Source organism: Fimicolochytrium jonesii (genome assembly GCF_025526975.1).
Source record: "Fimicolochytrium jonesii strain JEL569 chromosome Unknown EV422scaffold_1, whole genome shotgun sequence".
Classification (NCBI taxonomy): Eukaryota; Fungi; Chytridiomycota; class Chytridiomycetes; order Spizellomycetales; family Powellomycetaceae; genus Fimicolochytrium; species Fimicolochytrium jonesii.
This window is the reverse complement of record NW_026515668.1, coordinates 1,865,928-1,887,270: the sequence shown is the minus strand read 5'-3', so window position 1 is coordinate 1,887,270 and position 21,343 is coordinate 1,865,928. Positions and strand designations below refer to the sequence as shown.

Sequence of the window (21,343 nt, the reverse complement as noted above, 5' to 3'; positions counted from 1 at the left end):
TATTTACATACGTCTCTTTTTTTTTTGGAAATGGAGAACAACGGCGTTCTTGTGAGACTGGCGGCGGTAGCAATGCGAAGGAGCAATTTGATCCCTTTCGAGAGATGAAAATCAAATTCGAGTCTTTTGGACGTTGGTTTCGATCCCCTTACTTGTAAGTTGACCAGGTCACGTCCCGACGCACCTAACCCTCCCTCTCACCCCTCCGCCAACGCCGCCTCCACCTCCTCCACCTCCGCCCTCATCCACTTAACCCTCATCAACGCCTGCCGCGCCAACTCCACCTTCCCCGCCCTCTTAAACGCCTGCGCCATCCTCGTCGTCTCCCCAATCGCCTTCTTGACCTCATTCACATAACCATCCATACTCAACCCGCCCTGCACACGGAGCACAAGCATGTTCATGCGTAATTCGTACGCGAGCTTCTTGTCCTGGAGGTCTTCGAGGGTGGACGTCGTTGTCGGGGAGGAGGGCTGTTTTTGGAGAGCGAGGATCTGGTGGGTGACGGATTCGAGCTCCTTTTCGAGGACGGCGTTGGAGACGAGGGTGTCCGGGGACGCGAATTGGAGTTCGAGGTCGGTGGTGTCTTCGGTGGTCCCGGCGGTGGGGGTGGGGGTTTGCGGGGATGGGGTGTTTGCGCGGGGTGGTTGTTGGGTCTGCTGTTGGGTTTGAGGCGAGGGCTGGCGTTTTGGCGGTTGAGCCGATGAGGGTGCTTGTGGCCCGGCGGGTGTTAGGTGGTTAGGTGACGGCGCGCGAGCCGGTTTGGGTTTCGCTGGGGACGCTGACGCGGGCGAGAGGCCCTCCGGGGAGGTGATTGAGAGCGGGCTGGCGTCCGAGGAAGCAGAGACGGGGGTCGTGACGACATTCGTGCCCGCGCCGCCGCTGAAGTCGATGGTCAGCCATCGTTCTTCCTTGACGACCACGTCGGGTTTGCTGATGGGGCTGCGCAGACGGAGCCGGACTTCGATCTTGCCGCCTGTTGTGCGGCGGGGATTGGCGGCGTCGACCAGCTGTGAATTGGAAGGCTTTAGACATTGAGCTCTTCACCCAGTTTGCCTTGGAATATGAAAATCATACTTCTGCGATCTCATGAACCTCGCACTTTGTGAGTAGCGGCTCCATCTTCACCTGTATTCGCCCGAGCGACACGCGTTTCCCGAGGAGCAGGAACCCCCGCTGGTAGTGGAATACCTCGAATGTAGCTTTCTTGCGTTCAAGATACCGCTGGAACCCCCGCGTTCGGGCGATCTTTACTTTTCGGGAGAAGGCATATTCTGCAGAGAAGAAAGCCGAGACCGCATGAGTCCCTATTGTCCGAGAGGGCGCATGAAACCCAACCAAGAAGCTCACCCGGCGCAGCATTCCGCTTCACAGTCCCCGTCTCTCCCTTCCCCTCCGCCGCCGTCTCCGAGGTCGCCTCATCAACCGGCCACCCCAGATCAAAAGCAACAAGACTTTCCACATCCTCACTCTTCACCTCCCTACTTCCCAAATCCCACGCCCGCACAATCTGCATCTCCATCTCATCCGGCGCAATCTCAGGTATCGCCTGCTCGATCTCATACCGCAAAATCGTGTACTTGAACGCGGGCGCCTGGGCGTTCGGCGTCGCTTTGAGCACGCGGAGGGTATCCAGATCGGTTTGGAGGCCCTTTTTCATCTTGTGGAAGGTTAGCGCTTCGTTTTTCTTGGTTTGCTTGTAGTAGTGTGCCGCAACGGTTGTGCAGGTTGCGATTTGGGATTCGAGGGCGGTTTCGATGTGTTGGAAGAGGTCGGCGCCGGATTTGATGGTGGGGGAGGCGGAGGAGGTGGGGTGGGAGATGTTGCCTAGGTCGATGGTTTCGCGGACGACGACCCCTAGGGGTGTGTGGGGAGCGTCTTTGCCCGGCGTGCCATTATTCTTCGTTGGAGTTTGGTTTGTTGCGGACGCTTTCATGCCCGCTTTCTGTGGCGTTTTGACAGGGGTACTTGCGGCCGCTGGCTTGGCCTCCTCCGCAGGTTGTGTGATAGGCATCTCCGAAGGCGGCGGTGGGAGATGATAGCCATCCGGCAACCCCACACCGATGGACAACGAGTCGATCGGATCCTGCATCAGCTTCGCGACGGTTAGGAACTCACGGGCACGTCCGAGATCGTTTGCTTTCTTGGCCTCCAAAGCATGTCGTTTGTAATCCAGTTGTCGCCTCGTCAGAGCTTCCAATGTCAGAGTAGATGTTGGGAGCTGATTGGACAAATCCACGTTTTCCGATGACACGGACAGCTGCACTTCTGGAGGCGCCTCTGCCGTGGTCCCTGGTTCCACGGCTTGAGGTGTGACGGAGATGGATATGTTGCTCTTGGTGACTGCAATGGGTTGTGGTGGAGGTGAGAACTCATTGACCGTCGTAGTTGGTGGTTGATACGAAGGAGGTGCCTCCTTTCGCTCGATGGCATCGGTGACCTGCTGTAGGCGCTGCTCGAGCGCTTTCGAGTCTCTCAAGGACTGAACGGCGCCTTCCCGATCTCCAGCCCGCTTCTTGTTTAGGGCTTTGATCTTTTCCAATTGCACGTATTTGGCCAACACCGTAACGTCTTTGGATTTCAGTCTGTATTCCAAGGGAAGTGTTTCTTCCTCTTGCGATGAAGCAAGTGCTTCCTCGGATAGCTGGGTCTCAACCGGCCCCACATGATGTTGTGGTGGTGGTGGGGCATGTAAAGATGACTTGCGCTCGGGAGTCTTTGGTACATGTGGTTGGGCTTTCGGCATAGGTTTGTCCGACACCGGCGAGTTGTCTCCATCGCTGATACGTGATGCATCTGATCCAGGCGAGACGGGGCTCTCATCCTCCGCATCACTAGCGGAGTCAGCGCCGCCCATAGCCCGCAAAGCAGCCAGCAGTTCCGGATCTCTCATATCCGACTCATCGAACTGCACCTCCACATCATCGCTTCCAAAATCCACACCAGCCAACACCGCCTCCACATCCACCCCATCATTTTCAGCCGCCGGTCGCGCTGGCGCCGGTTTCCGCTTCGCAGGTGCCGGCGGTGGCGGCGGTAAGGCTGCCTTTTTCGGTTTGGATGCTCCCGCTAGTTGCTGGAGTTCGGCTAAGAGGGCGGGGTCGTTGAGGTCCGACTCGGAGAGTTCGGGCGCCTCGATGTCGTCGTCGAAGTCGGACGGGTCATAACCGGTGGAGAGAGGAGCTGCGGCCTGTTTGGGCTTTGGGGTGTTCCCGCCGTCGGCCTTCTTCTTGCCTCCCCAACCGAACATTATCGTCAGAAAGTTGAGAAGATGGGTTTACCGTACAATTGTGGGCCCGTAATTACAGGACGAGGGTCCTCGACTGAAACGTGTGTGCTATGTAGTTCACTGTACAACAAGAAGCTTAGTCCGCCGTTGCCTGTTCCCCGTTCGCGATCTCCAATCTTGGGGTCGTGGGGACCAAGTGCGGGTGGAAATGTCGAGTGGAGCGAGGTGTGACGTTGTGCTTTTTGACCCCTCCTCACCTTTGTTTCTGGCTAACACTTCCCTATAATACCCAACAACACATAAAAGAAGGAAAAGGGCAAAGGCAATGTCAGACCTGACCCCCAACTTCCGCTCAATCCTCGCCGCTCGCCAGAAAGCATCCGCCTCCCAGCACGGCCATCACGGCGTAAACGATCACACAACCGCAAAGACATCCCATCCCATCCTCTCGCGAAAACGCACACGGAGCATAGACTCGCTCGACGACGCCTTCCTCAAGGAAGGGTATAGGCTGGTACGTAGGCTGTAGTCACTCGGTCTGTGATGTCTATAACTCACTGCGCGACAAGCTAGAACACATCCACCAGCTGCACTATTTCCTCTCGCGGGTGCAGAAATACTACCTAAAGACGGCCAGTGCTGCTTCTTTACTGGATGATGATGATGAGGATGATGGAGTTAGTGGTCGGGCAGGGACGAACGGGAAGCTGCCCCTGTTGGAAATGTTACCAAAGCTGAAACATATGACCGATGGAGACCGGCAGGCGCTGGATACCCAGATCCAGACTGTCGTTGCGGGATTGTTCAATAGGACGGCTGCTTTGGGGAAGATTGCTGGTATGCAAAAAGTGGGCTCGCGGTGGGGACTCGCAGTATTCAACATTAACGTGTCCCCCATGGCTGTAGAGGAGACGGCGGGCACATCGGGCGTGATAAGTACGCTGTTTGCAAACAAGGAGGAGGCGTTCCGCGCCCGGTTACTTCAAGAACACCGGCGAGCCATCGTGTGGCTGTTACAAAAGCGTCTGATGGACGTGTCGCTGATCCAGAAGCGGATGCAGGAAAGATTACTGAAGATGAAGACCCAGAGCCAGGAGAGGTATGTTCGATTCGTAGTCCGGCGTTCGAGACCATTTTACTTCCACATATACCCTGATGCCACGGTCCTTTCCATCAGCTTCCTATACTCATCAAAATCAACGCCAACATCAACCCTCCACAAATCCCCGCACTCAACCTCCTCCACCTTCCTCCCGTTCGCCCTCTCCATCCCCTCAACCATCACCTCTGCCGTCACCGCAACCCTCTCCTCCACATCCTCCAAACTGCCCAAATCCACCACCGCACCGTCACCCGCCTTCCCGCGGTCGTCGACCACATCCTCGCCTGGTCGAGCGTCGACGACATCGCCTGCACGACCATCGACGACATCGTTATCACCGTCGCGGCTGGCGTCGACGACGTTTAGTCCGGGAGATGAGGAGGATGTACGCCCGCAGGAGGAGGAGGATGTCGCGAAATCGTTGACGGCGCAGGAGCGAATGTTGTTGGAGAATGATAATGTGGAGCTGTTGGAGAGTTTGGAGAGTAGTTTGGATCAAGTTCGGTAAAGTATCAGCTGTGACGACAATTCAAACTTCTCGCGGAATCACATCGCTTTGCTGCTCCATAGCACATTGCCTAATCCCTCTTCTCACCACAGCCACACAACAACCCTCTTAATGGAAATCTCCTCCCTCCACTCGCGCCTCGCGCACGAAGTAACCCAACAAGCCACAACAATTGACACCCTCTACGAGGAGTCCTGGCGACACACCGAGACGGTCACGAAAGCCAATGTGCAGCTGCAGAGCGCTCAGCGGCGGTTTGCGGGCGCCCGTGTGTGGGTGCTGATTTTTTTGGTTATGGCGAGCGGGGTTCTGGGGTTTTTGGATTATTATGGGTGAGGAGGAAGGAAGGATGGACGACAAGTGGAGTCTAGGGTCCCACGGCTGTTGTATCTATCGTATGTGTATCTGCAATAATGGCATGTCTCGTGTCGTGAGCGAACGTAGAGAACGCGTGAAGAAGGTCGTCGAGGGCCGAATTGTGAAGAAGGCTCTGAGGCTCAAGCCTCAGGTTGAACGCGGGGGAAGACGGCTGAAGTCCGTGAAAGGACATTGCCCTTCAATACACCGACATCGTCTTGATACTTCTGCGGCATACATGTCGCCGACATCCGACCCCTCCTCCTCCAACACAAGCATAGGTCGGGCAGCATTCTTTGACATCCAGCACAATGTCCGCAACTACTGGTACCCGTTAATCCCGTCCTCCGAGGTGTCATCCTCCCAACCCGCCAAACACCACATCTGGGTAAGCCCATCCCCCCGACTTCCGCGTCTGACCCGTAACTGACCCTAGCCGCGAAAAGGGTGATCCAGTAGTCATCTACCGCGACCCCAGCACACATGAAGTCATAGCCTTCGAGGACCGGTGCCCGCATCGCGCCGCGCCGCTGTCGTCCGGGCGAATCATGAACGGCAATCTCGAGTGCAGATACCATGGCTGGCAGTACGATTCCGCCGGGGAGTGTGTCGTCGTGCCGTCCACGGCGGCGAACGCCAAACTGCCTAATGTGGAGATTCGGAAGTATCCGATAAGGGAGGCGAACGAGTGGGTGTGGATTTGGCCGGGGGAGGCGGAGAAGGTTGATGATGGCGGGCAGCCTGGGGTGCGGCTTATGGGAGGGAGGGAGGATGAGTTTTCGGCGTGGAGCGGATATGTGGATTTGGATATTGACCAGTGAGTCGTGGTATCCCAATCTCTGCAAAATCCCAGCGATTCGCTAATGCGTTCCTCTTTCTGCAGCTCCCTACTAGTTGAGAATTTCCTGGACCCAGCGCATCTCCCCTTCACCCACGACACGACAATCTCGAAACGCTCCAACGCCACACAAATGACTATCACCGAAGTCCGCTTCACCACCGATTCCGTCCGATGCCGGCCAGTCACCGCCGACCGCCCCGATCTGACAATAGTCGACTTTGAGTTCCGAGTGCCGTGCGGGATCATGCTCGGGTTCACCCGCGTGCCAAAGAAAGTCTCAACAGCAGGAGTACCAACAAAACCTCGTCGCCCCTTCGACCAAACATTCTACGCCGTCCCCACCCGCAAAGGCCACTGCCGCTTCATCTACTTCCAACGCATGCCATTCATTCCCGACCCGTCCTCATCTCTCCTCTTCCGCTTCCTCCCGCCATTGAAATGGTTCTTCGCGTGGTGGTTGCACCGCTTCAACAAACGCGTCCTGCAGGAAGACTATGACATGCTAAGGGGGTTACAGCAGAATCTGGCGTATGGAGCCAGAGCGGTGGATACGCGCGTTGCGGCGCCGGCGGATACGATTATTATCGTGTACAGGGAGTGGTGGAGGAAGACGGTTGGCGTGGGGAAGGGCGTTTGGTTTGGCGGGTATGGAACAGGGGATATTGAGGATATTGTATTGGAGACAGCGGCAATTTGTGGGCTTGCTCATAGGAAACGGGAGTAGGAAGGCAAGGCAATGCGTTTGGTACAGATGCCATAGTGTTTGTGCTGGTTGCAGAATATGTACATAGCGGATAAGTTCCCCAAATATGTGTTTTGCGAAGAAGCGCTCCTCTATCTCCCCCTCCTCCCTCCTCTCAAGTGAGCGCATGCATCTCTATAGATTATTCAACGTAATATCTGCATCCGACAAAATCAGCACCATGATAATCTGCACCAAAGCCCACCCCAACGGAATCCACGTCGCCATTGCAAACAGGCCCGCGTTATAGACACTTGCCAACAACATCCCTAGAGAGTTCATATGAGCCCCACAAATCCCAAATTCCCAATATCTGACTTCAGACTCACTAACAACGGCCACACTGCTCACCCCTGCAAACAACTCGATGTCCACAAAGCCCAAAAGTAATACCATCCCGAACTTGCTTCGTAGGAAGACGATGTAGGCCCAAAGGCCCACGAGGCCGAACATGAAGGGGAAGAGGATCACTGTCCAGAGGATTGTTTAGATTATGATTTCTGGGTGGGGATGAGGGGTAAGAGGAGATATATAGGGTGGAGTGGGACATGGAAGTCCATCTTGCGGTGAGGACGTGGGAAGTACGGGGAAGGATGGATGTTGTGCGATGCAGCACACAAGCTTCCTTTTTCTTCATCTCAGTACAGCGCTCCCCCTACTCCAACTTCCATACGCCTTCTTCTTCTTCTTCTTCGACTTCGAGTCGGTTGACATAGGTTTGACGCGATCGGAAGGCGAATTTCTCCTCAAAATGAACTAGTAGTTGACTAGTAAAACGCGGTGAGAAATGGTACAGTCAGTTAGCAAAAAGCTGTGCACCCCCTCTAATTGAAATCAATGTCGGTCCTCACGTGAATTTGGCGTTACGGCAGTCGCTGATTTATTTCAGGGGGGTGCACAGCTTTTTGATAACTGACTGTACCTCCGACAGCGTAGGGGTGAAGTCAACATTTTTCACTTGACCAACATCGCTCCCTTTTCCGGCGCTCGGCTTCGTGCCACCTTTTTCCTTCAGATTTGCGCTTCTCCTCCTTTTTTCTTCAGATCTGCGCTTCTTCTTCTTCTTTCGTGCATATACAACGTTTCTCTCACGGAGTTTCGTTTTCGGGGGGATGTATCCCTTGTAGCGACCGTAGATGGGCAAGCGCGGGCTTCGGAAGGTACGGGATGTCGTATTTCGAGTCGACCGTTTCGTGCCCGATGTTGTGTTTCATTTCTTGCGCGCTTCGCGTGCCATTCGCGTGCGTATGTTGTACGCTCTCCTGCGTCGTGTACGGGGGCGACGATAACCCTTTTTCGTGTCTTTTTCTTCCTTTTTCTTCCCCCGATCCCCGTCGCCGTGCGAGTCGTCTCGAGCGCGAGAGAAGGATCTTTTCGATATTGTATTCGCCATCGTCGTCGGCGTCGTCGTCGGTAGGTGCGCTTCGAACGTGCGCTTTACCTTCCCTCGTTGTCGTCAGTAGGTGCGCTTCGAACCTGCGCTTTTTCTTCGTCGGTCCCGAACGTTTCTTCGTGGATAGCCGGTAGTACGATTTCGCCATCTTCGTCGGCGTCGTTGTCTTCAGTAGTTGGTGCGCAGAGACACTCTCGCAGGATAGTTGATGGACGAATGCAGCGTCTTCGCATACCCCATGACGTGCATCTGGTGTTCGACTCGTGGTTCAACCACATTACTGTTAGCGCTTCGTTGACTAGCCGGTAGGTGCCGAGCTTCGTTCGTGGTTCTTCTCTGCGCTTCTAGCGTGCGCTTCGTTGATAGCCGCATCGCGAGATGAGAAGATTTCGATCGTTTCTTCGTTGGATAGCCGGTAGGTAGGTGCGCCTCGAACTTGCGCTGCGTTGAGGATCTCGGACGTGTCTGCGTTGATAGCCGGTAGTACGATTTCGCCGTCCTTGTCATCGGTAGTTGCGCTTCGAACGTGCGCTCTTTCTTCCTCGTTCTCCCCCAAAACCCCATCGCCGAGCAGGTCGCCTTGAGCGCCGCGCGAAAGCAGGATTTTCTTTTCGATATGTTCAACGTCTACGTCGGTAGTAATTGCGCTTCGATAATGCGCTGCGTTGAAGGTCATATCGCGGGATTCGAAGATTTCGATCGTTTCGTTGAAGGTAACATGACGGGATTTGTAGGTAGGCTTCGCACCACAGTTGATTCGAGATATCGGCTTCTCCTCCATGCATTTTCGTTGGTAAGGCGTCTCGTTCGGAGCGGCACTCGGTGTGCGCTGCGCAGCCATTCTCGGTACGGCGCTTCGTTCGTAGCAGCACTCGGTGTGCGCTGACGCAGGTAGTCCGTGAACGCTATTTCGTTGCGGAGGTTGGGTACGTTCCCGGTGTGCTGTATGGTGGTGCGAGCTTTGATTTGCTATCGTGCGGTTCAACCTTTCGGCGATTCCGTTTCCTCCGTTATCGCAGCGAGGTTCTTTGATCTTCGTTTCGCAGTGTCGTTCGGCATCGGCTTTGAAGGTGCGCGGGTTGAGCGCGATACTATGGTCTTCGTTGCGGGGGGTACCGAGGACGAGGTTCGCTTCGGCTTCTTTTTTCTTCGTTGGTGTTCCGCTTCTCAAGTATGTTTTCGCAGCTTCGAGTTCAGGACAGGCTCTGGTCCAGTGCCCGGTGATGCCGCACAGCCTGCAAGGAGCGATGGGCGTGGGCATAATTTCTTTCTCGGTACGACGATTTCCTTCTCCAGAATTCCGTCCGCTTCCTTCTCCTCTGCGGTTTGGAGCCGTGCAATTTGCCTCATGATGACTTCCAGCATCCTTTTTTGATCTTCCATGAACCTTCTGTGATCTTCCCTAGCCTTCTCCAGCGTGAGAGTGGCCTTCTCCAGCGTGACAAGCCTTTCTTCGTACCGCCCCATCCTTTCTTCTGCTCCCTCCGATGTCTCCCCCGGTTTCTGATCTCCTTGTATTCCTCTGCGGCTCTGCGTGCCGTGCGCGCCGTGTGCGCTTCTGCAGTGTGATCTGCTGTGCGGGATCGAGTGAGGGATCGAGTGAGGGATCTGCGAGATCGGGTGCCGACGGGGCCGCCGATGGGGCACCCGTGGCGATGGTTCCACTACTACTACTATTTCTTTGTACGAAACTAAACCTTAGATCTATTCGGCTTCGCAAGCAGGGCTTATAACCTATTGTACGCGAGGTCGGAGAGATGGAAGCGTCGTCGTTTGTTGAGCGGATGGTGTCGTCCTCGTTGAGGCTGGTTGTGGCGATGGTTTGTTGGTGGGGAAGGCCGACATTCTGGTGGAAGCGTTCCTGGTGAAGGTGAGTGTCTGTGTTTGTGGGCCCCTCTGCTGTGCTGATGGAGTCCGTTCCTGAGTTGTGCGAATGGACTGCAGGTCGAAGTGTGCGATGGGGGCCTCAGGTTGTTTTGTCCGGAAGTTGTTTGGCATTGGGACAGCATTGGGAACTGACCTTCCACCTTTTCAGCAGCCCCGCCCAACCTCTCCGCCAAACATCCACAATGCTTCCAGAGGTCACATCCCAAACCATCCTGGACGTTCTGATTTCCCAGGCCCGCGAAGCCCGAACCTTCCGCAGTTCGCATGTATCACGTCTGCCTGCCCCGCCCACCGCTCTCGAGTTCAGCAGGCTGGTGAGGGATAACTTTCCCGTCGTTATCGAGCGTGAGTGCTGAAAGAGGGGTTAGAGGGGTTAGAGCACGGACGGAAGGGCAGATGGACTGGATGAACTGATTGGAGGATATTGTAGATGTGGCGGACAGCTGGCCGGCGATGGAGCGGTGGCGATCGAAGATGTATCTGGAGCAGAAGGTCACGAAGCCTGTGACGGTCGCCGTTACGCCCAACGGGTAAGCTTTCCATGTTCCCCTCCCTTCCCCAGATTGTAATCTATCTCACGGAAAGCATACCCTAGACTCGCCGATGCAGTCGTAGAAGGCCACTTCGTCCTCCCCCATGAACAAAAACTCTCTTTTGCAGACCTCCTCTCTCACTTCCCCCCAAAATCAGCAACCACCCTCTCCGCCGAAGAAGAGATGGACTCCTCCCAATGGCGGTCGGGTGACCCCGCCCCCCCAACCTACTACTGCCAATCCCAAAATAACAACATGCACGACGAATTCACCGAGCTGTTGGAGGATATACCCCCCGATATCACCTGGGCGTCCGACGCGTTCGGGAAACCGCCCGATGCCGTGAATTTCTGGATGGGTGGGAGGAAATCGGTTACGGCGCTGCATAAGGATCACTATGAGAATCTTTATGTCGTTGTGGCCGGGACGAAGACTTTTATACTGTGAGAACTGGGATGGCTGCCGTTGAGTATGAGATGTGCGGAATCGGAACTTACTTATCTTGCACTTGCTTTCAAGTATTCCACCGCAGGAGCAGTTCTGTCTCTATGGTAAGTGCGACACATCTATCGCTCAGTAGTGATGGTAGCACATCTCAATTATCTCTCCCTCCCTCGCAGAACGCCTCTTCCCAACTGCCACATACCATCCCACCCGAACCTCCTTCACCGAACCCCCAACCTGGACCATCCTTCCCACCTCCCCCCAAACATCAACGCCCTGGATCCCCGTCAACCCCCTGCACCCCTCCCCCACCGACCACCCCCTCTACACCCAGCACTGCCGCCCCCTAATCGTCACTGTTCACGCCGGCGAAACCCTCTACCTCCCCTCACTGTGGTACCACCAGGTTTTGCAAGAGGAGGAAGGGCTCGACAGGTTCCGCGCGGTGGTTGCGGTGAACTATTGGTATGATATGAGTTTTGGGGGGGCTTGGGCGGCGGGTAGGGTGGTGGGGAGGTTGGGGAGGGTTGTGACGGGGGTGGAGGAGTGGGAGGAGGGAGAGGATGGGGAGGAGGAGTAGGTGATGGAGTGCGAGCGCGTTCGATTCATGCATAGGTTACGGTTGTGTTAGAACTTAGAAGTAGAACTACCGCAGGGTGTAGCGTGATTCAATTATAGTCATGCATAATACTACGAAAGACCAGCTCAAGTCTAGTCATGTTCACTAATAGAGGTACCAGTCCAAAAGTATGGTATGAGTTGGCACATCAGGTTCCTGCCTGCCTGCCTGCCCGACCGCTGCCTTTGCCGCATGCCTGTGTGCGGCAGCCGTTTCTCCGGCTGTCATCAAAGCTGGCAAGGGGGTGTCCCCTCGCGCCAATATCGACACGATTTGACCAGTCCCAGATAGTGCGTGATCGCCCCTCCGAGAACAAGGACGTGGAAGATTTGGTGTGAGTGGCCCTTCATTGAGTAGAGACCAAGCCAAGTCAGTCAAACGAACACGAGTGTGAAATTGAAACCTATGTGCGAAAGATGCAAACAAACCCAAATGTCAAAACGACCCGGAAATATCCGTTCGGGTACTCGAAGCGTGTACACTATAGCCCCGACGATATAGAATGCTGCCATTCCCATCAGATGCCAGAATGAAACGGCTTCGATTGATGTCGCTATCTACGGGAAGATTGAAACTCAGAATTTTATTCACACACATGGGAGCTAGGGCACCGTACATACCCCATGCAAATAGAATCCGTGTAACAAGGGAATCAGCCCGGACAGCCCGAGACCGACAAAGCTCGCGGTCCGAATATCGCGATGATTTGGCGTGCTGAACCGGGATGCCAGCGACGTGTACATCTGGTGCGATAGAGGCCTGTAAGCCCCACTGCGTCGAGAGAGGGAGACTTTGTTGTTGCGCTTTGACGTACTGTCATGCCACCAAAGATCGTCGTCATTGTGCAGTAGACTACTCGAAAGTGGGGGTGGCAGGAGAACCCCCAGTAGAGGCTTGGGTACGTTGATCCACTGTGAAAGGGGTTCGACTCTATGATTAGGGTGACTTCTTACAAGCAGCGCAATCAAGCAGGTCGCATACGCATACCAGATCAACACCACAATCCCGAAATAATCAATCTTGTTGAACAATATGCACACTCTCTGACTATGGCAAATCACCGTATGAAACCAGGCCGACAGACTGAAACACACCACGGCCGACAGTAGGAACACGCCAAACGCCGCATAATCGCCCCACCGAGCGACTTTCACCGTCTCCCCAAGAATATTGTATGTGAAGGTGAAGTAGAAGGCGGCAGCGAACAGCAACGCACCGAGTTTGTGGGAGAAGATGTTGCCGGTCTCGTTATGGATGTAGGAGAGCGTGCGGATGCAGCCGATGTAGGAATCTTGGAGTGGCCGGTAGCCTGTGTGAATGTAGTAGTCGTCCTGGTTTCGTCTGTATCTTAGACGCGGGCTAGCAGAAAGGCGAGGTACATATGACCCAACCCACCTGCTGCCACGGGAGTAACTCGTTGAAGTGGAGTGTTTTCACCATCTTCTTTGCTACTTTCACAAGCGATTCTTCTTCCTCTCCCTCCCCTCGTGTGAACGACTTCTTTCGCACGACTTGACGCTTTCGTGGCTTCGAGCCTCGGTTGGGCGTCGCTGGGGTGTCGGTACCTTTCTGGACGGTTCTGACGTGAGAAATGTTGCCGGCTTTCGCGCGTGATGCGCCCATTGCAGGAAGCCGTTCTCTCCTGGAAGCGTGAAATGGACCTCGCAAGGAAGTATCTGGGACACAGCGCCTTCCTGGAGCGTACGTGCTGTCTTTGTCTGCAGTAGGTCCTAGATCACTGTGGGCGGTGGCCGATGCCCGTAGATGCTTTTGGCGCGTGGCTTCCGGACGACTTTTCGAAAGTTTCGAAGCGCAGTCCTCTTTTTTTCGTCACAACCGGTTCGTCGTATAGGCTCGCAGTGCAATTTGAAAGATTTGAAGGCAAAGTATACACAGGAGCCTGAGCCTCACCCCACGAAAGGTCCACGGTCCGTCAGCTCTCATTTACTCTCGTCACAACAAGCCACAATGTACTTCTGTCCAAGCTGTGCAAATATGCTACTCATCGCCCAGGGCGAGTCGGGTCATAACCAATTCGTGTGCCAAACATGTCCATACGTCTGCAAGATAAGAAAGGCAAGGGAGCGGAATAACCAAAGGCGAAGTTTTGGAGGACCCTGAGATACACTGGCTCACTTTTGTATTACCACTTTGTATAAAGCCCATTACAAGTCGAACGACGTACAAACGAAAACAAGTGGACGACGTGCTGGGCGGTTCCGCGGCTTGGGAGAACGTCGATGCAACAGAAGGTGAGGGCCACCATTTCTTTTCGATGGACTATGGAAACCTATGTCCGCAACACCCAAGCAGCATCAAGCCCCGCAGTGGTGAGAACGTTGTGATTGTTGACTTTGGGGGTCTTTTTTTTTCTCCGCCCAGCCCGCTGCCCGAAATGCGACCACAACCGCGCCTACTTCATGCAACTCCAGATTCGATCTGCCGATGAGCCCATGTCCATTTTCTTCAAGGTAATGGCCTCCACCTGACCTTTTAAGCGGCTTCGATTGGAAAGGAATAGGAATTTGCTGGCAACGAGGCTAAATTCGATGGAACGGGAGACTGGTCGCAAGGGAAATTTTGGATGTGGAAGGAGCCTTTCAGCCACGAAGCCGTCATCTCAACATCCTGCTTTCTTCCTCATGTAGTGCTGCAATTGCGCTGAACAGTGGCGCGAAGGATAAACACCTGGCCACATCTCTGCTGCTCCTGGTTACCGCCACCTCACCTGCATCCTCCCTGCATCGCAATTCTGAAATCCGCCGTCATCAAACCGGACCGGCCTCGACATCGATATGGTGGACTGGGCAACGGCTGTTCAGCCCTCCCGTTTCTCTCTTCGGGATGTCAAAGGACATCGATACCACCTACGGTTGCCACACATTCGGCTCATCGCGTGCTCGCCTACGGTGCATCGACCATTCGTTTGAAACGAAACCCACCGATAAGATCAACGGCTACAGATCCTTTATCGGTCTCGCCAATCATATACCCATCAAGTCCACAGTGCTAGTTTGTTTGCTTGGGACCTGGTCGCCCTTCATCTCTCACTCAACGACATGGTAGCCCCCGCCATGGTAGAATCATGCATCATCGCTCTGGCATCCTTCTCAATCACTCTTGGAACCCATGAAGCGGTACCAAACAGCCGAATAGGATACACAGTGGGGCATCCCACTTCATTGAGGATTATGAGCACCATTAGATTTATTTGCAATCCAACCATTCCCTTCGTAAATATACAAATCATGCATCATCCCCCGCATAGATTGCCCCATACAATGACGCACACATTCATTCCTTAACCGGGCTAGCACTCTTCCTCTTCCCCCTCTTGCCCCTCGTCACAGGCACAAACACCTCCTCGCTCTCCGCATCCGCATGGTCTGCATACCGTGGCGGGGACGCGGGGACCGGGGCTGGTGGGCAAGCCGAAGTCGACGCGGTATTGTCATCCTCCTCCGTAGCGGTGACCGGTTTAGCGAAATTGAACGTGAGCGGCGTGCTGCTCGATGCCGCGCTCGTCGAGGGCGTGAATGTGAACGGAGTGGACGACGCAGCCGGGTTGTTCGTTGGCGCGAAAGAGAATTTGGGCGGGGGGACGGTGGTACCGAACGCTGCTTCTTGCGAAGTGGTGCTGGTAGGCGTTGACCCGAGGGGTGTCGATCCGAAACTGAAGCCTGAGCTTGTTCCCGCCTTCGGCGTGGCGGCAGCAGGGGACATTCCGAACGTGAACTGTGGGGGGCTGCTTGCTGCTTTAGGTTGCGGGGCTGCGAACCCGAATGAAGGGGTTGACGCTGCATGCGCGGTATGCGCCTGGGAATCAGCCGGCCCGGCCCCGATTCCGGACCCAAACCCGAATGAAAACGCAGGTGCCGTCGCAGAAGGGGTAGGTTCGACAGGCGCCTCCGACGCATCTCCAAACCCATCACGTGAAGCCAGCGGACTCGCCGTCCCCGGCAACGCAGCCGCCTGGAATCCCTTCGTAACCTTGATGGGCCTGGGAGAGTTTCTGTTCAGCTCCGGGTCCGACGCACTCGCAAAAGCCGAAACCGTCGACGCATGCGACAGCGGCGCGAATCCCATCGAAGCCGGGTGTGTCCCCGCCTCTGCAAGCGGAGTGCTCGTCGTTACGCCCGAAACCGATGTGGTTGATGTTCTTGGGGTAGAAGACGACGCCGGCGTGGCTAAGTATGAGGCGGCGGATGAGCATGGGTTCGGAGGTGAGGGGATGGGCGCTGGAGCGAACGTGAACCCCGTGCCAAACCCTAATGGCTTCGTAAAGAGCAAAGCATTACCTTTCGTGGGTGATGCGGACGAGACCGGGATTGGGGGGTCTTCGTATTCGTCCTCGTCTTCTAGTGACTCTTCACTCTTGGACGTGGAGGGCGCGGCTGCTTCAAATCCGGAAATTGTCTCTGCTGGTTTGAACGAGCTGGAGATAGCAATCGGCGCTGAGCTCGACGGCTGCGTTTGGCTAGAAACACCAAAGCCAACCCCTGAGCCTGTGGAGCTCGGAGTTGCCGCTGGAAACTTTGGCGAATACGACACCTGCCCCGTGGAAGCCGGGGCAACCGTTGATCCACTCCCGAACCCACTGAATGCACCGGGGGCATTTGAAGCCGCGGTCTGCGACGTTGCTGGTGTGACCGTTTGGTTCCCAAATCCAGCAAATGCAACGGATATGGGCGCGGCTGATGCGATGCCAGAGGGGCGCGACGCAGGATGCGGGACCTTGAATTGGAAACCGGTAGGTGGAGCCATCGTCTCCAGTGGAGCAGTGAAGCTCGCAGGCGCGGAGATATCGCTACCAGGAGCTTCCTCTGCTAAAGCCTTTTCCGAAACGCCTGCAGGCGTCATAACGGTCCTTAATGATTCAGAAACATCATTTTTCGACGCAGAATTCTCAGCTCCGAAAGATTGCGCTGATGTGGAAGGTGCACCAGTGGAGGTCCCAAACCTAGGCGGTGGAGCTGAGTTGGGCGCTGCTGGTTCAGGGACGCTTTGCTCTTCCGACTGGGGCTCGAAAAACATTCCGGAAGGCTGTGCAAGGCCAGAGTTACCAGCGCCGAAGGGGGTGGACCTTGCTACTGGGTCAGATGTGGCGGTCTCCGAATCCCCCTCATCGTCATGCATCTCAGCCCTCGTCTCTGTTGGTGGGGAACTCGGCACGGCGGAGTCGGTGGAACCGACCTGGACGCCGCCAAAACTGGATGTTGGAACAATTCTCGCCGAGAAGTCCGGGATGGGCTTGAATCCACCGAAAACCTGAGACGTGCCAGACGCTGGGGCAGGGATTTTGGACTGCTCCTCAACCGCTGCCGGTTTAGATCCTTGAGATCCAAAGGCTGGAAGAGAGGGTTTGGGCTGCCCTTCTCCTGACGCTGCAGGCGTATATCCTCCAAACGAGCCGAAGGTTGAAGCAGCGGTTTTGGAAAAGTCCCCTGCCGACGCTGCCGGCTTGGACCCTCCAAAAGAGCCGAAGGTCGAAGTAGAGCTTTCGGACAGCTCCTCTACCGACGTTGCCGGCTTGGACCCCCCAAAGGGACCGAACGCTGGAATAGAGGTTTTGGGTCGCTCTTCTCCTGCTTCTGCGGGCTTGAAGGCTTCAGAAGTTTGGCCGGCGCCAAACGCTGGAAGGGACGGTTTGGCTGGATCCTCTGCTGCTTGCGGTGGCTTGAACCCGAATATCTGAGCCGCTGCGGACGCTGGAATGAACGGTTTGATTGCTTCTTCAGCTGCCTGCAGAGGCTTGAAACCGCCGGAAGCCTGAGTCGTTCCGAGCGTTGAAACCAAAGCTTTGGGTGGTTCTTCCGTTGTCTGTGGAGGTTTGAAACCGCCGGAAGTCTGGTCAGTCCCAAACAATGGCGGCGCCGGGTTCAAGCTCTTGGCCGGCGCATCTGCTGACTGCGGAGGCTTGAGACTGCCGAGAGTCTGAGGAGAACCAAACAATGAAAGCGCTGACGTCGGGGTGTTGGCCGACTGATCTATTGATTGAGGTATTTTGAAACCGCGGAAAGGTTGAGCCGATCCGAACAATGAAGGCGCCGACGCCGATTCATCTGCTGACCCGGGATTCTTGGAAGATTCATCCACTGGTTCTGCGGGTGTGAACGCACCGGAGGCCTGAACCCCAAAAGCAGTTTGACGTGCTGGCCCTGGGAGGTTGAATCCACCGAAACCCTGAACTGCCCCGAAAGTTGGCTCTGCAGGTCTGAATCCACCGACCTGAGGCGTACCCAACGTCGACGTAGATGCCGCACGTGAAGTCATAAAAGGATCTTGCGCCGTCGCTGCGGGCGTCGCAGCACCAAATAGTGCAGGCGTCGAACCAAACCCAAGAGGCGCCGAGACGGAAGTGTTTACCGTATTGTCTGCCAGCTTGATTCCGCCGAATTGAGCCGTGCCAAACGTAGATGTAAACGCCGCAGGTGAAGTCTTGATGGACCCATTTGCGGTCTCCGCGAGCTTCCCACCGCCGAACACTGCTGGCGATGAACTAAACGCTACAGGAGCCGCCGAGACGGCCGGTCTGGCAGTGTCGTCAGCGGGCTTGAATACGCCGAACTGAGCCGCGCCGAACGGAGATGCCGGTGCCGCAGCGGAAGCACCGAACAGTGCCGGCGATGAACCAAACCCAGCGGTTGACGTCGACGCAGAGGCCTTGGCCGGTTGCGAAGCAGCAGGTGTAAAACTGAAACCTCCACTCGAGGCGGAGTTGGATCCAAACGCAGCTCCGAAAGTGGGTGGCGGGGCAGTAGCTGTTTTGGTAACGGCGGGCTCCGAGCTAGAGACGCCCCCGAAGATGGGTGGCTGTGTAAGTTTTGGTGGGTCAGCACTCTTCGAGGCGCCGAACGCGGAAGGCGGTTGACTGGCTCCGAAATTAGCCAGGGAAAATGCTGCAGGTGCTTTCGGCTTGTCAGGGACAGCGGTCACCGAAGGAACGCCGGTGCTAAATGCGAAGGGTTGTGGTGTACCGATTGCAGGTGCTATTGATTGCTGTGCTGACACACTGGCACTACTACCGAACAAAGGGGCCGGGCTCGAACCGAAAGTACTGGTTGGAAACGACGCCGGGGTTTGCGACGAAGTTGGTGCACGGGTGAAGCCACTGTCCGTTGCGAGGGATGAGGCTGATCCAAAGGTGGGCACGCCGACTTTCTTCTGTCTCTTCGCCGGCACGGGCGATTGGGGTAGCTGTTCGCCTGTCTCAACATCCGTAATCTGTGATGGTGGGGGAGCTTTCCGAGTCTCTTGGCCAGGGGCGGCAGTTAATCCAAATGCTGAGCCGAATGAAGGTGCGGCTGGCATCAGAGCTGATGGCGCAGGTGGGGCTTGGGAAGATGGGGCGAAGCTGCTCGTTGGTGCGAATGGTGCGGAGGCACTCGGGCCTGACCCAAATGCAAACGGCGCGGGTTTTGTCGTTGGGAAGGCGGGCGTTGCCTTTGATGCCTGCGGGCCGAACGAGAATCTAGGCGCCGCGGGTGGCGATGAGTCGGCTGCTTCCGATGTGTCCATTGGCACCGTCGTCGTATCGAGGTCATCGATTGAAGTCGGTGGGCTTCCAAAGGCCAAAGGTGCCTTTTTCGGTTGAGTAGCAGTTTGCTGTGCCGAAGGCTTTGCTGCTTCCGTCGGCTGTTCGAAGAACAGCTGTGACGGCGTCTGCGTCAGGGGGTGCTTCGGTTGCGTTGGAAATACCTTTTGCGGTAGCTGGGACTTGGTCGGAACTCTCTCAGAAACATCGGGCTCAAACCTGACGTTCTTGCCAGTCAGGTTTGTTGTGCGCTTAGCCGCCGACTTTGTACCGAGAGCCTCCTCGCTTTCGCCCGTAATCAGTCTCAGATAGCTCGCTACCGCGTTTGCGAGGTTTTCGGCGACTTCCGTTAAGCCACGTTTCTTCAGCTCGTATATCGTTTGATCAATCAGCAAGTAAGGCAACCACTTCGGCCGGCTTGCAGTATCCAAGGGTCGTCCCGCGGTCTTCCGTGCCCTCAGGAGTTTTTCTTGACATTTGACATAGTCGGAGACGAAATAAGCAGCTTCCTCGAGTAAATCATGCTTCAGGTACACGCGAATCAGATCATCCGGATTCCGTGTATCGTAAAACGAGGTAATCCACGCTTTGGGAATGCGGAACGAGCGATGAACTTGCAGCACGCGGTCGATCACTGCAGACCTGTAAGCATAGCCCGTGCGAGGAGTGTCGTGCTCCAACAGGTACTCATTCAACGTCCGCCAAGCTCTGTCGGCAGAAGTGCCTTCCCAATCCACACGCGGGTCATCCGTAAGACTCTCCCCAATGCTGTCGTTCGTGTTGAAATCAGGGGGCTGGGTGCTGAGGAACGCACACTTTTCGGCCATTGCTTCGAAGACCTTCGTCAGATCGAGTTCGAATATACGTCCAAGGCTAAGTGCATCATCGTGGCGTCCTGCATCGACATAGAGCGCGAGGGCATCTTCGGGACTCGGCAGGCCGACAATGGTTCTCTGATGGAGGGCGGCGGACGAGTTGTACAGGTTCAACCTGGTCAAGCAGAGCAGATACTCTTTGCGGACATCGTCGGGTTGCAGAACCTTTGTTGTAATCCTTTGCTGCTTGATGGGTTGTTTACCGTCGCCTGGGATATCCAGTTTTCTGCGCTTGCTCTGTATAATCTGGTGTCAAAGTATGTCGGAAGTGGTCACCAAGTCAATTTCAGCACTTACGACTTTGCTTTTGTCATCTTTCACAGGGACAACAATCCAGGCATATTCGGTCGCAACAGACGATAAAGCGTTGAGGACAGCCAAATAAGCCCCGCACTGTTGTTGAAGTGCGGTCAACAAGCTCACGCCGGTTCCTCCTCCGGTGATTCGGCTTGTCAATGCGTTGATCGCTTGCGCGTAGCTGTACATAGCACTCGCGGCTACATCATGTTGAATTAAGCACGGAGTCCGCAGCGCTGAAAACGATCACGTTCCGACACTCACCTGTTCGGAAGTCCCCATGAGTCACACAGTAGCTATAGAAAATCTGATAGTAGTTCGGTCCGCCCGAAAGGCACTGCTCAACCGGCGTCGTGCGAGCTTTGTTAGCCAATTCGATCTCGACCTCGTCCTGCAAACGGCCGACATTGAATCCGCATAGAGCTTTGATGTCTCCCGTCTCGCACATGCGGCCGATCAGGCGACGAACGCATGTGATTTTGCTGCGGAAACAAAAGTGTCAGAGGCTGTCTGACTTCTGATCAAGACGTCAGCGGTTTGTCCAATTGACCTACATCTGCTCGTCGGGGTTCCTGACTGCCGCAGCGAGTGCTTCCCCATAATCCGGGATCTCTAGGCTGGACCGGAAGATTTCCTTCCAGATCTGAGTAACCTGCTCGGTTTGGTCCTTTGAGGAGAAGGATGAGAATGCACTTTCGTCAGTGACCTTTCGGACAATGCAAGATGCAAGAGAATATATTTTGCAGGCTTACCTCTGGAAAATCGCTCATACACAGCAACGCCTCCTTCGCGTACTTGACGACGCCCCGGTGGTGGCCTCGTCGGCATAAATGCATGAAATGTTTGTACACCCCCACAATGCCTTCTTCAACCGCTCCCGCAGGCAGGACTTCCTTTAGGGCCGCATCTTTTCTCCAGTTCTCCGTCCTGTCTGGGAACAACCGCAGAGTGAGCTAGTGCGCCTCAATGGCACAAAAGTTTC

General features: G+C 55.4%; 9 protein-coding genes across 9 annotated transcripts; 4 read left to right on the top strand and 5 right to left on the bottom strand.

Annotated features, from left to right (window-relative positions):
- Positions 1-24: 24 nt before the first annotated feature.
- EV422DRAFT_28179 (uncharacterized protein) lies at positions 25-3,402 on the bottom strand. The gene is made up of 3 exons (XM_053065963.1): positions 1,351-3,402; positions 1,078-1,274; positions 25-1,010 (listed from the first exon to the last, which is right to left on the bottom strand). Exons 1-3 carry the CDS (start codon positions 3,248-3,250, stop codon positions 198-200), a joined length of 2,910 nt encoding a protein of 969 aa, XP_052930407.1. The 5' UTR covers positions 3,251-3,402; the 3' UTR covers positions 25-197.
- A 210-nt stretch (positions 3,403-3,612) lies between these two features.
- EV422DRAFT_28298 (uncharacterized protein) lies at positions 3,613-5,256 on the top strand. The gene is made up of 5 exons (XM_053065976.1): positions 3,613-3,743; positions 3,803-4,066; positions 4,136-4,328; positions 4,407-4,835; positions 4,932-5,256. The coding sequence occupies exons 2-5, from the start codon at positions 3,952-3,954 to the stop codon at positions 5,173-5,175; spliced, it is 981 nt and encodes a 326-aa protein (XP_052930406.1). The 5' UTR covers positions 3,613-3,743; positions 3,803-3,951; the 3' UTR covers positions 5,176-5,256.
- Positions 5,257-5,434: 178 nt separating this feature from the next.
- Positions 5,435-6,761, top strand: EV422DRAFT_563238 (uncharacterized protein; the record flags this gene model as incomplete). The annotated part of the gene is made up of 3 exons (XM_053072044.1): positions 5,435-5,584; positions 5,643-6,013; positions 6,080-6,761. The coding sequence occupies 3 exons, from the start codon at positions 5,435-5,437 to the stop codon at positions 6,759-6,761; spliced, it is 1,203 nt and encodes a 400-aa protein (XP_052930405.1).
- Positions 6,762-6,914: 153 nt separating this feature from the next.
- Positions 6,915-7,493, bottom strand: EV422DRAFT_563237 (uncharacterized protein; the record flags this gene model as incomplete). The annotated part of the gene is made up of 3 exons (XM_053072043.1): positions 6,915-7,048; positions 7,109-7,249; positions 7,439-7,493. The coding sequence occupies 3 exons, from the start codon at positions 7,491-7,493 to the stop codon at positions 6,915-6,917; spliced, it is 330 nt and encodes a 109-aa protein (XP_052930404.1).
- A 977-nt stretch (positions 7,494-8,470) lies between these two features.
- On the bottom strand, positions 8,471-9,433 carry EV422DRAFT_563236 (uncharacterized protein; the record flags this gene model as incomplete). Its single annotated transcript, XM_053072042.1, has 1 exon — positions 8,471-9,433. One exon carries the CDS (start codon positions 9,431-9,433, stop codon positions 8,471-8,473), a length of 963 nt encoding a protein of 320 aa, XP_052930403.1.
- A 740-nt stretch (positions 9,434-10,173) lies between these two features.
- EV422DRAFT_616529 (cupin-like domain-containing protein) lies at positions 10,174-11,616 on the top strand (the record flags this gene model as incomplete). The annotated part of the gene is made up of 5 exons (XM_053073970.1): positions 10,174-10,404; positions 10,490-10,589; positions 10,655-11,035; positions 11,112-11,143; positions 11,213-11,616. Exons 1-5 carry the CDS (start codon positions 10,242-10,244, stop codon positions 11,614-11,616), a joined length of 1,080 nt encoding a protein of 359 aa, XP_052930402.1. The 5' UTR covers positions 10,174-10,241.
- On the bottom strand, positions 11,550-13,444 carry EV422DRAFT_512854 (putative hemolysin-III channel protein Izh2). The gene is made up of 6 exons (XM_053069112.1): positions 13,051-13,444; positions 12,643-12,986; positions 12,470-12,566; positions 12,276-12,398; positions 12,084-12,212; positions 11,550-11,999 (listed from the first exon to the last, which is right to left on the bottom strand). The coding sequence occupies exons 1-6, from the start codon at positions 13,276-13,278 to the stop codon at positions 11,883-11,885; spliced, it is 1,038 nt and encodes a 345-aa protein (XP_052930401.1). The 5' UTR covers positions 13,279-13,444; the 3' UTR covers positions 11,550-11,882.
- Positions 13,445-14,339, top strand: EV422DRAFT_582788 (uncharacterized protein; the record flags this gene model as incomplete). The annotated part of the gene is made up of 4 exons (XM_053073403.1): positions 13,445-13,713; positions 13,778-13,907; positions 14,038-14,126; positions 14,304-14,339. Exons 1-4 carry the CDS (start codon positions 13,624-13,626, stop codon positions 14,337-14,339), a joined length of 345 nt encoding a protein of 114 aa, XP_052930400.1. The 5' UTR covers positions 13,445-13,623.
- Positions 14,340-19,563: 5,224 nt separating this feature from the next.
- On the bottom strand, positions 19,564-20,016 carry EV422DRAFT_491025 (uncharacterized protein; the record flags this gene model as incomplete). The annotated part of the gene is made up of 1 exon (XM_053067501.1): positions 19,564-20,016. A coding segment is annotated over one exon (453 nt), but the record flags the coding sequence as incomplete, so codon positions are not given.
- Positions 20,017-21,343: the final 1,327 nt, after the last annotated feature.